The following is a 17266-nucleotide window of genomic DNA, read 5'->3' as shown; positions in this document are numbered from 1 at the left end:
GCCTTCCTGACTAGTGATTTAAATCGGTTTGATTTAAATCAAATCCACCCTGGACATAAGCCACCACTAGAAGTCTCTGGCAGAGGCTCTCTCTTCTCTCCCCATTGAGAATACAAAGGAGTTTGTAAGGTAACAGGTTTGCTTTCCCAGCATAACTTAAAGGGAATCTATCACCACAATTATGGACTACCATTTGCAGTAACATGAGTAGTTCTGCACATGAAGAGTTAACATCTCTATTTCTATTTTTCCACCAACCCTGTTCAACCCGCTGTGCTGAAATGCACAGTCCAGACTGCTGTGCTAACATAATGGAGAGGACTCCTGTGCGCATGCTCAGCAGTCCTGACAATGTATTTCAGTGCAGCTTTGAGCATTGACAATAGGGGAACAGAGGGCAGTAGGAAAATAAAAAGGAAAAATCTGGATTCCTTTACCTGCATTACTACTCATGTATTACGGCAGAATAGTGCGAGATCCTGGTGACAGAGCCCCTTTAAAGTGTAACCTATTGTTTCAGTTTATTGCTAATATAGTGTAGGGACAAGGATGTTAAACATTTATGTAATAGACTTTCTTAGGGAAAGATGTGCTTTGTACTAGAAAACGGGGTGTAAAGAGTCTCCTTAGCAAAGCTCTAACTGAGCGTTGATAGGGAGAGTCTGTCTTCAGCTTTCTACTGAGTGCTGAAGATGCCTGTGTGTAACAAGTCATGGGCAGTGATATGAAGAGCACATACGTGCAGTCAGGGACTGGGGTTGTGATTAGTGTAGAACTGAAGACAGACTCTCCTCAGCTCACAGCCTTTACACCCTGTTTTCTAGTACAAAGCAACATCTTGCCCTAATAAAGTCTATTACACAAATGTTTAACATCCCTGACTATAGTGCATAAGAAGCAGGTACAATAAGAAAGAAGCTTATGGATGAAGGGTGGATGCTAGAATTGAAGGTGGCAGTGGTCTTTCAGCTTCTGAATCCCATATGCACAATCCTCATGTCTGGGTCGGGCCAGCATAAGCTGCAGGAGCGTGTGCAAACAACGCAGGCATAATCATACGCTAAGACAACTTTCCTGAAAGCGTAGAGTTTTTTCATTGCAGTACAAAATTTGCAAACAATATCACAAGTAATCACTGGTGACGTGGTACAGCGGAGAGCAGGCAGCCGAAATAACAATGACTGTTAAAAGATAAAAAAAACAAAAAAACTCACTAATGGTGGAGTATATGGAGTTGCCACCTGTGGAAAGCTGGAAATGGGAGCAAGATGAGGGTAGACCAGGATTTTTTTTTTTTGGGGGGGGGGGGCAAGGTGTAAAATACTGGTTTAGTTTACCGGTAAATCCTTTTCCAGGAGTCCGACATGACAGCACCCATGGAGGTTGTCCTATTGGTCTCTGTAGGGACAGGAAGCGAGAGAGATTAAAAGGCCCCCACCCCTCCCACTCTCCAGTGTTTTACCAAATTACTACACCGGATAGGATCCAACACCTTTATTAATACAATGTTATATTCACACTGCTTACAAGGCTGGAACCAGCATAACGGGGAGGGTAGTACAGGGTGCTGTCATGTCGGACTCCTGGAAAAGGATTTACCGGTAAACTAAACCAGTATTTCCAGGACGTCCCTCCATGACAGCACCCATGGAGAACTAACAACTGAATCTCCTAGGGGGGGACTACTGCCTGAAGGACTTTCCGCCCAAAGGCCAAGTCCTGTCCGGCCAAAACGTCTAGCCTGTAATGTTTGGCAAAAGTCAGGAAGCTAGACCAGGTTGCCGCTTTGCAAATCTGGTCAATTGTAGCGTCGGCCCTTTCGGCCCAGGAAGTTGCCATTGCTCTCGTGGAATGTGCCTTCAGATTTAAGGGGCAGGCTATTTCTTGCAGCCTGTATGTTTCTCTGATGGTGTCCTTAATCCACCGAGCCAGCGTCTGTTTTGAGGCCTTCAAGCCTCTATTCTTCCCACCGAACTGGATGAACAGATTACTTGATCTTCTCCAGGAACTGGTTCTGTCCAGATAGGCCAGGATTGCTCTTCTAACGTCCAGCCTCTGGAATCTTTCCTCCTGTATATTTTTGGGGAGGGAACAAAATGAAGGGAGTGTTAGCTCTTGTTCTCTATGGAAAGCAGAGACCACCTTAGGTAGAAAGGCTGGGTCTGGCTTCAAGATTATGCGGTCATCCAAAATCCTTAAGTAAGGTTGTTTAATTGACAAGGCTTGGATTTCCCCTATCCTGCGGGCTGTGGTTATAGCCAGAAGAAACACTGCTTTGAGAGACAGAAATTTTTCGGATATCTGCCCAATCGGCTCAAACGGAGGATCGCATAATCCTTCTAGAACTACGTTCAGACTCCAGGGGGGAACCGACTGTCTTAAAGTGGGCCTCAATCTGGAAGCTGCTTTTAGAAAGCTTCTAATCCACCTATGATCTGCAAGGGGAGTATCGAGACAACAGCTGAGTGCCGAGACCTGTACTTTGAGTGTGCTGGGTTTCAGACCTGCATCAAACCCCTCCTGAAGGAACTCTAAAATACAACCCACCGTGGGGGATCTGGCATCTGCCTGGTTCTGTGACAACCAGGATGAGAACTTTTTCCAAATCTTGTTGTATATTGCTCTTGTAATAGGTTTGCGGCAGCTCTGTAAAGTTGAAATTACCTTGTCCGAGAGTCCCTTGTTCCTTAAGGTTTGCCTCTCAGGATCCACGCTGTAAGGTTCAGTTTGTCCAGGTTGGGGTGAAACAGAGGACCTTGTGATAGTAGGTCTTGTCTTCTTGGAAGGGTTATTGGTTCCCTGATGGACATGGTCTTTAGAACCGAAAACCAGGCTCTCTTGGGCCAAGCTGGAGCTACCAAGATCAGCGTGGATGAGCACCCTCTCAATTTCTTCAGGATTAGCGGTATGAGGAGAAGTGGGGGAAAAGCGTAGGCTAGGCTCATATCCCAAGGTTGGGAAAGAGCATCCACCGCCAGTGGTCCTCCTCTTGGGTCTAGCGAGAAGAAATAGTCCAGCTGAGTATTTCTGCTGGACGCAAATAAATCCACTTGAGGTCTCCCCCACTGTTGGCAAATCATTTGGAATACCTCCTGGTTCAACTTCCATTCCCCTGGCCTGACTAATTGTCGGCTGAGAAAGTCCGCTGTGTAATTGAGAGATCCCTTCAGGTGTGTGGCTGAAATGGACAAGATCTTCTCCTCTGACCAGCTGAAGATGAGATTCGCTAGGTCCTGGAGATGAGGATTCTTCGTCCCTCCTTGTCTTTTTATGTAGCAAACTGTTGTTACGTTGTCCGATAGCACTCGGACATGATGACCCATGAGGAGATGTTCTGCCGCTCTTAGGGACTCCCAGACCGCTTTCAATTCCCTGTAGTTTGAGGATCTTAGGGCGTCTGCGTCGGACCAACTGCCCTGAAAGAACTGGTCCCCTAGGTGGGCTCCCCAACCATGGCTGCTTGCGTCCGTGGTTAATGTTTTGAGCGGTATCGTGTTCCAGGCAACTCCTCGGGACAGGTTTTCTGTTACCAACCACCAGGAGAGGGAGTTTACCGCCCCGTCTGAAAGAGATACCCTGGTGTTTAGTGATCTGTGGTCCTTGTCCCAAGAAGCGAGGACCTCCGCCTGGAGGGTTCTTGTATGGAACTGGGCCCAAGGAACAGTTGTGATGCATGAGGTCATCAGTCCTAGGACCTGCATGGCTTCCCGCAGAGTCCGTTTTTTCTTTAGTTTGAAGGCTCTTATTCTTTCCCTTATGCTGACTTGCTTGTCTTGGGGAAGAAGAGAGTACTGGGTCACGGAATTTAGGAGGGTTCCTAGGAACTTCTTTTGCGTTGCTGGTTGTAGGTCCGATTTCTCCAGGTTTATTTTCCATCCTAGACGAGTGAGTAAAGATAGAGTCCTTCCTTTGTGAAGCTCTAACTCCTCCTCTGAGTCTGCCACAAGCAGAAAGTCGTCTAGGTAGGGGACTATAGTTACCTGTCTCTGTCTTAGATAGGCAACTATCTCCGCCACTAACTTTGTGAAGATGCGTGGGGCTGATGAAATTCCAAACGGGAGACATTGGAACTGGAAATGCATAATCCTTCCGTCCTTCTTGATTGCGAACCTCAAATATTGCTGACAATGAGGGTGAATGGGGACGTGATAATATGCGTCCTTTAGATCCAGGGTGCATAGGAACGCCCCTGGGCTTATCAACGGAATTGCAGATTTTATTGATTCCATCTTGAAATGATGATGTGTTATCCATTTGTTCAGAAATTTCAGATTGATGATGGTTCTCTTGGAGCCATCTGGTTTTGTGATGAGGAAGAGTTTTGAGTAGTGACCTTTGAACTCCTCTGAAGGAGGGACTTGTACAATTGCACCTAAAGTCAGAAGTTTTTGGATGTCCGTCAGGAGCTGGTCCTGCAGAGAGGTCGATTGAAAGACTGTGGTCTGGAATAGATGAGGAGGAGGAAGGCGAAACTCTATCTTGAACCCCGTTCGGATGGATTCCAGGATGTATTGGTTTTTGGTTATCCTGGTCCATTCTTCCCAAAAGAACTGGAGTCTGCCCCCTACTGGCCTGGCGTCATTGTTTCTCAGGCTTGGAATTGGGGTTAAAAAGGAAACCTCGACCTTTTCCCCCTTTGGGGTAGCTCCACCTTCCAGTCTTCCCTTTACCTCTGGGAGTGCCCTGGAAGCTGCTGGTTGTCTTACGAAAGGGCAAAGGTTTCTTTCCTTTTTCCTCCGGAAACCCCTTCTTTCTGTCCGCTGTCTTCTCCAGGATCTCATCCAGTACCGGACCAAAGAGGTGAGAACCTTTAAGGGGTAAGGCGCATAGTTTATTCTTGGAGGCTATATCCCCCGACCAGGGTTTTAGCCACAGGGCTCTCCTTGCCGTATTGGTTAGGGAGTCTGTTTTTGCTGCAAATCTTATGGACTCTGCTGAGGCGTCTGCTACAAAGGATGCAGCCATCTTAAATAGGGGTAATGACGCCAGGATCTCTTCCTTAGGGGTGTCTTGCCTAAGATGTTCTTCCAGCTGGTTCACCCAAAGACACAGAGATCTGGCCACGGACGTAGCAGCAATATTGGTGTTAATGCTATTGGCCGAAACTTCCCATGCTCTTTTGAGCAAACCGTCGATCTTCCGATCCATTGGCTCCTTTAACTGGGCTGAGTCCTCAAAGGGGAGGGTGGTTCTTTTTACCACCTTCGCCACCTGGATATCGACTTTAGGGACTACATCCCACAGTTTTGTGTCCTCCGGGTTGAACAAAAGCCTGTTCTTAAATTCCCGCGGTATATACAATCTCTTATCGGCGTCAGCCCATTCGTCTATGACTAGGTCCTTCAAATTCTCGTTCACCGGGAACAATTTTTTCTTCCTAGCTTTTAAGCCGCCGAACATCTCGTCCTGTATCGAGCGAGTCTGCTCCTCTTCCTCTATATCCATAGTCTGTCTTACAGCCGACAGGAGGGGATCTAGATCTTCTTGTGAGAAGAGATATCTTCTCTGATCGTCGGCCATATGGGAAGAACCCTGATCGTCGTCCCCCTTTAAGGTGTCCCCTTCTGAAAGGTATAAGCCTTCTTCTTCAGAATCCGACTCCCTGAGCACACGGGGTCTTTTGGGGGGAGGGGAGACGGCACAGGGTTTCTGCGCTACACTAGAGCTGGCCGCCTGGATCTCCTCTTTCACAATCACTCTCAGGTCTGCCAGAAGGGAGGATTGTTCGTCTCTGAGGATCTTTGCTAGGCAGTCACTACACAGGGCTTTTATATATGCCTCCCCCAGTCTCTTTGAGCATAGCGCACACCTTCTGGGTTTCTTTTTAGGCTCTCCCAGCGACTTAACCGTGGTGTCTTTCTCCCCCTGGTAGGAAGAGAGAGAGACCATTAGCCCAGCGTAAGGAATAAAGGAGAGGGACCTGGATATATCTCACTTTACTTACATGACTCGGGGTAGGGATGTCTGCGCTAGTGTCCTGCATAGCTGACATCTGGACCTCCATACCACACCTGGACAGCAAACTGACATTCAATTTAAGTCCTACCTGGTCCACCCGTTGCCGCGCGGCTCCGCCTCCTTATTTCCAGGTGGGGGGGGGGACTCAATGCCATGCAGAGTCGACCCCCCCTGCGTGCATTCCGCCGGGCTCGGCGTTCCCTGGGCGCCGCCATCTTTCTTTCGCCCATGTGACCCGCACTTCCGGTCACATGGGCTGCACGCCGAACGGGAGGAGCGCCGAGCGCAGGAGCCGCAGCCGATCCCAGAGCTCCCGAACCCGGAAGAAGCGGCCCCGGCTCCCTGATACCGCGGCCACCACACAGCGCTCCCGACCGCTTTCAGCTCCTCGCCGATGCGGCCAGAAAAGAAGGTATCTGGGGAAGCCAGGGGACCTCTACCCAGAGAGGTGCTAGCTTTTAGGGCCCCCGAAGCCTGAAGAGGAGAGGGAGACCCCCCCGACCAGGCTCGGCCCTATATAGATTCCCAGGGCAGGGAAAAGATTCTCTCGGCTCCCATCCCTGTAGGGACAGGAAGAACACTGGAGAGTGGGAGGGGTGGGGGCCTTTTAATCTCTCTCGCTTCCTGTCCCTACAGAGACCAATAGGACAACCTCCATGGGTGCTGTCATGGAGGGACGTCCTGGAAAGAAAGGATAATTTGCAACGTGATATGTAAAATGCTTAATAAGACATTTAAAAAAAATAATAAAGTATAGAAAAACGTTCAGTAAGAATTTACATCCCACCACGATCTCATGTGGAAAAATGGAAACGAAAAGAAAAAAATTATATTTTTGCAGCCTTTGGGGGGCGCTCTGAAAGTATTCGTGGCCAAGCAGTACTTACTTCTCAAGGCATCAACAGAAAACACCAATACGGTGAATACAGGAATTTGTAGGCACTGACTACCTAGGTCCTAAGGGTACTTTCACACTAGCATTTTTCTTTTCCTGCACCGAGTTCCGTAAAAAGGGCTCAATGCCGGAAAAGAACTGATTAGTTTTATCCCCATGCATTCTGAATGAAGAGTAATCCGTTCAGGATGCCTTCAGTTCAGTCATTATCTCAGCAAAAAAACCTGAAGACTTGCCTGAATGCCGGATCCGGCATTTGTTTCCATAGGAATGTATTAGTGCCGGATCCGGCATTCAAAATAAGTGAAAAAAATAAATGCCGGATCCGTTTTGCCGGATGACACTGGAAAGACGGATCCGGACTTTTAAATGCATTTTTTTGACTGCTCAGGCATTTTTAAGACTGATCAGGATCCTGATCAATCTTACTAATGCCTTTAGTTGGCATACGTTGCCACAGTGGCAGCTAGACAGCAGAATCTGCATATGTGGACTGACCAGTGAGTTTCACATAAATGCCACACAAATAGGAATTAGGTGCAAGGAAAACCAGACATGGTACACCGGTAGTAAAAATATTACATATTCACCAGTGTACTAATGCACATATATATGTGCTTTGAGTAAGTGTGAAGCTGATTCAAATCCCCAAAGCACAAAATACAACAACCATCCGGTTCATTTTTTTCTATATAATTTATAAAAAAATATAGAAGCAAAATTACCTTGTAAACTTGTAGGACCCTGATGATGAATAGTACGTATGGGCCTCTTTATTCCGTGGCACATTATAGGATTCATAAGACGAAGCAAATGGTCTCTGAAAGGTAAAAAACATGTCTTCGTACATATGAGTCAATACACAGAGGAGAGAACCAAATTCCAAAGACAAAAAAAAAAAACCCATCATTGTCCAGGTATAATTGTGTATGGCCCACTGTCACGAGTTCCCTGACGTTTACAGTATTTCCTATGGGTATCTTCTTCTTCCACGTGACGGACAACTAGGTGCTATCAGTAACCTACATACTCATTCAGTAAAACACACCAATGGGAACAACCAGTTGTCACTGCAGTCACATAAATAATGTACCGACCGTGATCAAAGCAGGAGTAAGCAGAGACCTGAAGGGACCACCACTGCAGGACTGAAAAGGCGAGTATAGATTTTTTTTCCACATATCCTGCCTTTGACTAATTCCTGTAAAGGTGTGACTTTGAGCAAGCCACAATGATTTGCAAATAAACCATTAAAATACATCATACCACTAGTTATCCATAATGCTAGATTAACCAGCTCAAGACCAGGCCCTTTACCCCCCCCCCCCCCCCTTCCTGACCACACACATTTTCAATTTTTTAGTACATGCGTCTTTGAAAGTCTTAAAGGGGTTGTCTGGTTTCAGAGCTGAATCCGGACATGAGCTCCCCTTCACACATATATGTCTACTTTCAGACTCGCGTTTTCGCCTTCCATTTTTGAGATCCGTTCAGGGCTCTCACAAGCAGTCCAAGACGGATCAGTTTGCATTCTAATGCATTCTGAATGGAAAAGGATCCACTCAGAATGCATCAGTTTGCATCAGTTCCGTCTCCATTCCGCTGCTTGCAGCGTTTTGGTGTCCGTCTGATGAAACTCAGCCAAACGGATCCATACTGGCACACTAAGTCAATAGGGACAGATCCGTTTTCACTGACACAATCTGGCACCATAGAAAACGGATCCATCCTCGATTGACCTTCAATGTTGTTCAAGACGGATCCGTCTTGGCTATGTTAAAGATAATACAAACTAATCCGTTGTATTATCTGAACGGATCCGTCCATGAAAAAACGAGAGTGTGAAAGAAGCCTAACCTGTATCAGTGGAGCATCAGAGCATTTATATCTCTGATGCAGAGAGCAAGGACTGTTTGTTTACTGCCGGTGACATACCTAGCTTTTTTTCAGTATGCTAGGCGGAGACGGAACTCCTTTAAAGCCTTTATTCTCATTAAAAAGGTACATGATGTAAACTGGAGTGAAGGTAATCTTCGTACCGGTGACTGTATTTGTGAGTTATCCCCTCCCTTCTGAGCCTCAGCTATAGGTAACTAACACTGATCTCCTACTGACAAAGTAAGGCTACTTTCACACTTGCATTCGGGGCTCCGCTTGTGAGTTCAGTTTGAAGACTCTCACAAGCGGCCCCGAACGGATCCGTCCAGCCCTAATGCATTCTGAGTGGATGCGGATCCGCTCAGAATGCCTCAGTCTGGCACCGTTTGTCCTCCGCTCCGCAGGCGGACACCCGAACGCTGCTTGCAGCGTTCGGATGTCAGCCTGGCCGTGCGGAGGCAAACGGATCCGTCCAGACTTACAATGTAAGTCAATGGGGACGGATCCGTTTGAAGTTGACACAGTATGGCTCAATTTTCAAACTGATCCGTCCCCCATTGACTTTCAATATAAAGTCAAAACGGATCCTTTTGCACTATCATGAACACTATTATGGTAATACAAACAGATCCGTTCTGAACGGATCTAAGCGTTTGCATTATAGGTGCGGATCCATCTGTGCAGATACCAGACGGATCCGCACCTAAACGCAGGTGTGAAAGTAGCCTAAGGCAGACGAGGAAGAGATGAGGAAGACGCCAAAGTTCGTCGGCGAGAAGGGCGACTTGAGACGTGTGCCACACCCGTAAACCGACTCCACGGAATCACCAGTGCGTCGCACAGCAGGGCCATGGGGTCCCTGGAACGCGCGACAAAGTCCTCGACCTTGTTGTGGAAGCGGGAGGCCATAAGATCCACATCCGGTGGCCCCCACCGCTCGCAAGACCTGCGGGTGAAGAGTCCACTCGCTGGGATCAAGATGCTCCTGGCTGAGGAAGTCTGCGATCCAATTGTCGACGGCAGGGATGTGAACTGCCGATAGTGCCGGAACATGTTTCTCCGCCCAGCTGAGATTTAGCTCCGTCTCCGCCATGGCTGCCAGGCTCTGGGTGCCGCCCTGGTGATTGAGGTACGCCACTGCCGTGGAGTTGTCGGACTGAACCCGAATCGGACAATCTCTGCCGCAGAGAGAGCCAAATCGCTCTCAACTCCAGAATATTGATTAGAAGGGAGCGATCCTCGAGTGACCATACTCCTTGAACAGAGAGATTTTCCAACACCCCCCCCCCCAAATCCCTGAGGCTTGCGTTCATTGCTAACACCTTCCAACGGAGAGGAAGGAACGAGCGGCCCGACGTCAACATCGAGGAGACCAGATAAGTCAACCGCTGCGATGGATAAATACAAGACTTCTTCCTGTTCAGGATCCATCCGAACTGCTCTAGGGTGTCCAGAACTATGCTCAGGCTGTCTGCTGTCACCTGGAATGACAGAAACCTTCACCAGGATGTCGTCTAAGAAAGGAATTGCTACGATCCCCCTGGCATGGAGCAGGGTCATGACTGCCGCCAGCACCCTCATAAAGACCCTGGGAGCCGTGGCCAGGCCGAACGGTAGGGCTACAAACTGAAAGTGAAATGGACCCACTGCGAACTGGAGAAATCTCTGCTAACTGACACAGATGGGTACGTAAAGCTAAGCATCCTTGATATCTATCGAGGGACTCCATTCGGAAGCTGCGGATGCGAAGGAAACTGTGCCTTGAGGTCCAGAACACAGGCCCTGCCTCCAAAATGATGCTGGCCCTCAGCGCCAGCCCTCCATCTCTGGCACCACACACCCCCCTGCCCACTCGCCACCAGCATCTCTGGCCGAACCAAGACGCCAGCAGAGGAAAATAAACCACAGGGCTGCGGTAGGACGCACAGAAGCCGGGGCTTCAATTAACAATGGCCCCCGGAACGGAGACGATTCGCTGATCAAGACGACATGCTTCCAAACCCATAAGAGGATAACTCCACCCCCTCCACAATCACAGGTGCATCATCGCTGAATGGTGCCCTGGACGCAGCTGAGATGAGCTGTGGTGTGCCCCTTGCTGGCACTGGAAAACTGATGCCCCCAGGAGCAAGTACCAACCCCATATTACAGGGCGACTGGTCCATCACCCTGCATACCCCCCCCTCCAGCAGCGACTTCCTGGAGGGTCCCAGCCCCGAGCACTTTGGGGCAATTTATTTTCTCTCTTTTTTTTTTTATACTCACCTGTCCGGAGTTTTCTGTCCCCCTGGCTCCAGCCAGATCACCACCTTCGGTGTGTGGCCCCTTGGGAAGGTGCGCTACACTGGGACAGAGTGGACTTGCATTGGACGGCTGTGGCGATCCGAACACTGGCGGGATACAGAGGTTTTTACCAGAACCTCTGGTCCTCCTTTGCTTCTGGAGAACGGGAAGGAGCAAGGGGCTTGGGGGACCCCCTGGTCTCCCGTCCCTGGGTGGGAGTGCAGGCCTCCTAGTGGCAACATCTATACCCATGGTCAAGCCTGTGTCCCCCAATGATACAGATGAGAAAACTAATTTTTAACTGCTTCTTTAACTTTTTTTCCCCATTCGGTTATGTAAATAATTTATGTGCCTTTTTTCGTTAATTTCCAGGGTTTTATTTTATGTCATTTTTATTTTAGTATTTTTGTTCTTATTTTTTTTAAATACCCAAAAAATAAAAAGGGGGAGGTCTATTTTTCACATTTTCTCTTTGTTAATAGCATAGAGTGGAACTACAGTATTTATGTTAATTACATCTCCTTTTCATAACTTTTTTTTGATATATTGGATGCACTGGTTATGGTTGAGGGGGGCAGGGCTAGGAACTGTGGTGGCTTTTTATTAAATTGTTTTTCTGTTATTTTGTATTTTTATTTTTACACTTTGTGCCCCTCATAAGATCATACAACACCCTTGGGGGGGTATTAATCATTACATTTTTTTAATGGCTGATTTCTCCTGTAACTAGGGCTGACATATTAGCCCCAGTTACATGAGGAATGCAGCCCCCAAAGAGGAGGTCCAGGGCTGTACAACCTCACACTAAACTGCCTGGGTCTGCTAAGACCCAGTGGTTCACCCAGACATCCGGCCCTAGCAATCATATAACTATTGGGACCGGAGGAAGAAGTGACATAGATGCTTCCTGATCTCTATTCTATATTCATGATCTCATTGAGTGTTGTGTATAGAGCAATGGGGAAGGCAGGGACGGCAAGAAACCATCCCTTCCTTCTCTGCTGGCAGAGACGCTCCTGCAGCTGCGATCTCTGCAAGTACACTTAGTAATGTCCATGCAGAGGTAAATGCCATCCACCGGAAGTATATAGATAGTGGGCAGTTGACAAGCAGTTAATCTTCTTCACCTCTCACTATTAGTTGCATACAATTAAACATTACCTTCCGAATAGTGACATTTCCAAAATCACTCTTGGCGAGCCTAGTTAAAGGTGAACTTGTTTCAAAGTCTTCACACCAATCATCAGGCTTCTTTTTTGGAATTTTAAACTAAGAAAATAAAAATACAACATGTTAAAAACAGTCTTAAAGAGATTATCCGGGCTTTTCATATTGCTGACTTACCTTCAGGATAGGTCATCAATATCAAATCGGAGGAGGTGCTGGGTGCTGGAGCTGTATGAAGAGAAGGCGCACACGTGTCGTCTCCCTTCTCTCTTCCTGCTCGCTGATGTTGTCTATGGAAAAGATCATAGACAGCAGAAGAAGACAGGAAGAGAGAAGACACACTGCGCGTGCCGTCTCCACGTAGAGCTGATCAGCGGGGTGCCGGGTGTCAGACCCCAGACAATCTGATATTGATGACCTATCCTGAGGACAGGTCATCAGTATGACAAGCCCGGACAACCCCTTTAAATTCTAATTACTCTGGAGTGTAAGACTCCTTAAAATCCTTTATAATGGATAAAGCGGCAATGTTTCTAAATAACATAGCTCCCCTCCAACATACAGCCCCATGTAAATAACATCATCCCCTCCAACATACAGCCCCATGTAAATAACATCATCCCCTCCAACATACAGCCCCATGTAAATAACATCATCCCCTCCAACATACAGCCCCATGTAAATAACATCATCCCCTCCAACATACAGCCCCATGTAAATAACATCATCCCCTCCAACATACAGCCCCATGTAAATAACATCATCCCCTCCAACATACAGCCCCATGTAAATAACATCATCCCCTCCAACATACAGCCCCATGTAAATAACATCATCCCCTCCAACATACAGCCCCATGTAAATAACATCATCCCCTCCAACATACAGCCCCATGTAAATAACATCATCCCCTCCAACATACAGCCCCATGTAAATAACATCATCCCCTCCAACATACAGCCCCATGTAAATAACATCATCCCCTCCAACATACAGCCCCATGTAAATAACATCATCCCCTCCAACATACAGCCCCATGTAAATAACATCATCCCCTCCAACATACACTTTACAGTACTGTACTTTATCACTTGGCTATAATTGCCTGCATTTACTGAAGACCCCTCCCAGGGGCAAATTAACCCTAGCCACTCCAGGCCAGGGGTTTGGAAATGTTGGAGCTTTGTTATTGGATGTTTCAGGCACCAGCAGTATTGTTATGCTGCCCGTGCCCTTAACAGTGTGCAGTGCAATCGGTAACAGCGGTTCGTCGATCTTCACTCTCTACCAGTGCAGTAACATTGTAGTGAAGGCCTGGTGAGGCAAAATCATGCATGCTGCCTGCATTTCTGGTCAGAGGAGGTCTGACTATTGCACCCCCACTGATCAGCTGTTTTAAGGGGCTTTTGCACTTGTGTGATCACCATGGCCTCTTCACAGTTTACATCAGTCCATCTGCCTGTCTCTTTATTAGTGGTGGTACAGGATATTGCAGCTTCATTCAAATAAATCAATAGGACGTATCTACAATACCCTCCACTGCCACTACTAGGCAAGTCCAATCAGCACTGAAAACTATTGTGTTGTTTGGCCAATTAGAACTACAAAAGAATACAGAGGATTTAATTGGTATTTATTAAAATAAATATATATGCTCTAGTAGCCCCCTTTGGATTTTCTGTCGTTTCCGTCATCGGGGAAGCAGGCGGACTCCTTTTCTCATCCATATCATTGGGCGACACAGTCTTGACCTTGGGTATAGCTATTGCCACTAGGAGGAGACACTAAGCAAAAAAAATGTGTTAGCTCCTCCTCTCAGCTATATCCCTCCTGCAGACACTGAGCTAATCAGCTTTAAGCTTAGTGTCCACAGGGGAAGCGTACCGCTTCAGTGGCCGGGATCCACCCTTCTGGGTTACTGCTCATTTTGCTCGGGGAATGGTAGGGCAGTACATCATGGGGCTTCGGTCTTTCAGGGGTGCAGGGCGGCTGCCTGGTCATACTTTTCCAAGTTTTAAAGAGTGCACACCTTTACATCTTCTGACACCTCTCTGGGGCGCAGAGTTTTGCAGAAAGCGGTTCTCGGATAGGTAGGATGGCTTCTTTGTTTATGACCCACCCTGGGGACTGCTCTGGAACGTCCCAAGGTCAAGACTGTGTCCCTCAATGATACGGATAAGAAAACTAGATTTTTGTACCTACCGTAAAATCTGTTTCTGTTCCATTCATTCGGGGACACAGCTCCCACCCTGTATGTACATTACTGGTTCTCCTAGATGGGTCCTTCTGGTTCTTCAGGATGACCCATCTCCGGTTTTCTTCCTTTTTATTATTTGCTGTTGGCTTCTTCTGACTGCTCCTACTGCTTTTGTACAAACTGATTAGCTCAGTGTCTGCAGGAGGGATATAGCTGAGAGGATCAGCTAACACTTTTTTTGCTTAGTGTTGCCTCCTAGTGGCAGTAGCTATACCCAACGTCAAGACTGTGTCCCCCAATGAAAGGAAGAGAAACTGGTTTTACGGTAAGTACAAAAATCTAGTTATCTCTGCTCTCTGAGCTACTAAACACTCATTATGGCTCAGGTCCTGTCTTACCGATAGAAATGTGGCTTAAATAAGTGTTTATGACCTCTCAGTAGTTTAGAGATGAGGTTTATTAGATGCCCGACACAAGTAGAAAGTGAAAGTACCAGTCACACAGCTAGAAAAACAGTTACTCCTTTGTGACAGAATGGCTCAATATTTTTTTATAAAGGCCAATTGGCAAAAAATGAGTAACATGAAATCATAATAAAATTGCCTCCGAAGGTGTACATAGCCTTTAATAAATATTGCAGGATTTTAATAATGATGACCAGTCCTTAGAACAAAGCTGGTTCCCATCAATGTGAATGTGTTGCCATAACCATCTCCAACCACTGCACAATGGATGGCGCTGTGAAATTCCAGCACTGAAGTTACTGCAGAATAGCTGATTTGTGGGGATTCGCAGACGCCCGACAATTAGAAATTGATGGCCTACCCTGAGAATAGGCCAGCAATACTAAATTCCTGAAATACCCCCTTAAACAGGAACTGTCACCTCTACTGACATTTTGGAAACTTAGTAGTGTTCAGAACTTCACTAGTAGCGTGGTGCTCGTGGAGGCCCAGAAATTTAATAAAACTCACAAAGTCTCGGCACTCATGTGTTTTGTGCAAAAACTGATTTAGTCAGAGCATATAGCAATCTTTGTAGACATTCTGCAAAATTACAGTACTATGTATGGTACATGCTCTGAACAAATAAGAAGTCGCTGCAATGAAGATGTGAGTGCCGGGGCTTGGCGAGTTACACTGACCTCCCCTGTTTTAGTAACGCCTTAATTTACCAATGTAATAACAAATCTTTTCACATAACTTTATATTGTGTCATTCCTCCATTATGCCTAATAGAAGGTTATGAATGAATTGCTAGAAGGTCCAGCTGAGTGTTACCAGTTGGGGGGGTGTGTCTCTGAACAGTGTGACGGCAGCAGCTCTGATTAGATAGTGTCAAACTGTGCAGGGGACAGATCACCTACCGGTAAAATTCAGGTGGACCCTATTGCTGGCTGTTAACAATTCATTTATAAGCATCCAGAAGGATCCAGAATAATGGAACCGGGTTATATGAAAAGATGCTCCAGAATTTCCATTACATGGGGTTACTAGAGACATGTCATGAGAGGTGACAGGTCTTCTAAGGGTACTTTAACACTAGCGTTAGTGTGATCCGGCAGGCAGTTCCGTCGTCAGAGCTGCCTGCCGGATCCACCGATCAGTGTGACAACTGACAGCATTTGTAGACGGAACCAGGTGCGGATCCGTCTACAAATGCATTGCAAGAACGGATTCGTCTCTCTGCCTGTCATGCGGATGGACGGATCAGTCTTTCAGTTGTTTTGCAATGCCGGATCCTGCACTAATGCAAGTCAATGGGAATAAATGCTGCATTCCGGCGACTGATTAGGCATTTTGGACGGACATAATACCACAGCATGCTGCGGTATTATGTCCGGCCAAAATGCCTGACAGTAACTGAACGGAAGGCATACTGATGCAAAGTGAATGGATTTCTATCCATTCAGAATGCATTGGGATATGCCTGATCAGTTCTTTTCCGGCATAGAGCCATTTTGACTGAACTCTATGCCGGAAATGAATAACGCTAGTGTGAAAGTACCCTAAGTCACTGGTGAGCAGATTTGGACAAGGCAAGGGCTCCCCTGTAATTTTTGATTGCTCCCATTAGCCAAAAGGCACAATATTTATTGTTCCATTTGGTCTAATAAACCAGTGGACCTGTCTATATACCATACTGCCCTTACAGCATGGGCAGCATAGTATGATGACAGATACCCTTTAAACGATAGCTGCTGTCAGTACAGCCATCTATAATATCAATCTGAATAATGTCTGCACATGAGATCTGCCATGTGTTCTAACTGCATATACAATAATACGAACGTCTGTACAATACCTACCCCATTACTTCTGCCACTTGGCGATGTGAATGGCGGGGACTCCCTTTTCTGTTTATCCATCATGGTTACTCACTCACTGAAATATAACCATTATAAAATGTTAGATCATGCTGGCACAAAAATCCAAAGACATACTGATAGGGAACGTAGACTGTGAGCCTCATTGGAGACAGTGTAATGCTTAGGTCTGTAAAGCACTACGGGACATGTCAGTGCTATTTAAGGCCCCTTTCCCACGAGCGACAATTCCACGCGGGTGCAATGCGTGAGGTGAACGCATTGCACCCGCACTGAATCCAGACCCATTAATTTCTATGGGGCTGTGCACATGAGCGGTGATTTTCACGCGTCACTTGTGTGTTGCATGAAAAATCACAGCATGTGCTATATACTGCGTTTTTCACGCAACGCGTGAACCATAGAAATTAAATAGGATGCGTGAAAATAGCATAGCATCCGCACTTGCTTGCCACGCATCAATGCGATTTTCATGCATGGTTGCTAGGAAATGATGTTAGTAAATTGATTAAAGTCAATTTACTGTATTATTTTCTCTTATAACATGGTTATAAGGGAAAAT

General features: G+C 46.7%; 2 protein-coding genes across 8 annotated transcripts in view; both read right to left on the bottom strand.

Moving 5' to 3' along the window:
• Positions 1-17266, bottom strand: part of SENP7 (SUMO specific peptidase 7) — a 79435-nt gene that overhangs the window by 60620 nt on the left and 1549 nt on the right. For 6 of the 7 annotated variants that reach the window (XM_044284909.1, XM_044284908.1, XM_044284912.1 and 3 more), the window contains 3 exons: positions 16687-16762; positions 12176-12283; positions 7579-7673 (listed from right to left, as the gene is read on the bottom strand). In XM_044284909.1, the coding sequence (XP_044140844.1) occupies positions 7579-7673; positions 12176-12283; positions 16687-16749 (266 nt within the window). In that variant the 5' untranslated portion in view covers positions 16750-16762. Of the gene's footprint in view, positions 1-7578; positions 7674-12175; positions 12284-16686; positions 16763-17266 lie in introns of those variants that run through there. The other variant, XM_044284914.1, reaches the window with a different exon arrangement.
• Positions 2547-6515, bottom strand: LOC122931025. The gene is made up of 2 exons (XM_044284915.1): positions 5945-6515; positions 2547-5865 (listed from the first exon to the last, which is right to left on the bottom strand). Exon 2 carries the CDS (start codon positions 4779-4781, stop codon positions 2688-2690), a length of 2094 nt encoding a protein of 697 aa, XP_044140850.1. The 5' UTR covers positions 4782-5865; positions 5945-6515; the 3' UTR covers positions 2547-2687.

The sequence above is a fragment of the Bufo gargarizans genome, chromosome 3 (assembly GCF_014858855.1).
Source record: "Bufo gargarizans isolate SCDJY-AF-19 chromosome 3, ASM1485885v1, whole genome shotgun sequence".
NCBI classification, from domain to species: Eukaryota; Metazoa; Chordata; class Amphibia; order Anura; family Bufonidae; genus Bufo; species Bufo gargarizans.
The sequence above is the reverse complement of the archived record's forward strand: the minus strand, read 5'-3'. Positions and strand labels throughout refer to the sequence as shown.

What these genes read in the sequence shown, in the direction of transcription:
- LOC122931025 (XM_044284915.1), bottom strand. Translation starts at nt 4,781, where the DNA reads ATGAGATCCTGGAGAAGACAGCGGACAGAAAGAAGGGGTTTCCGGAGG.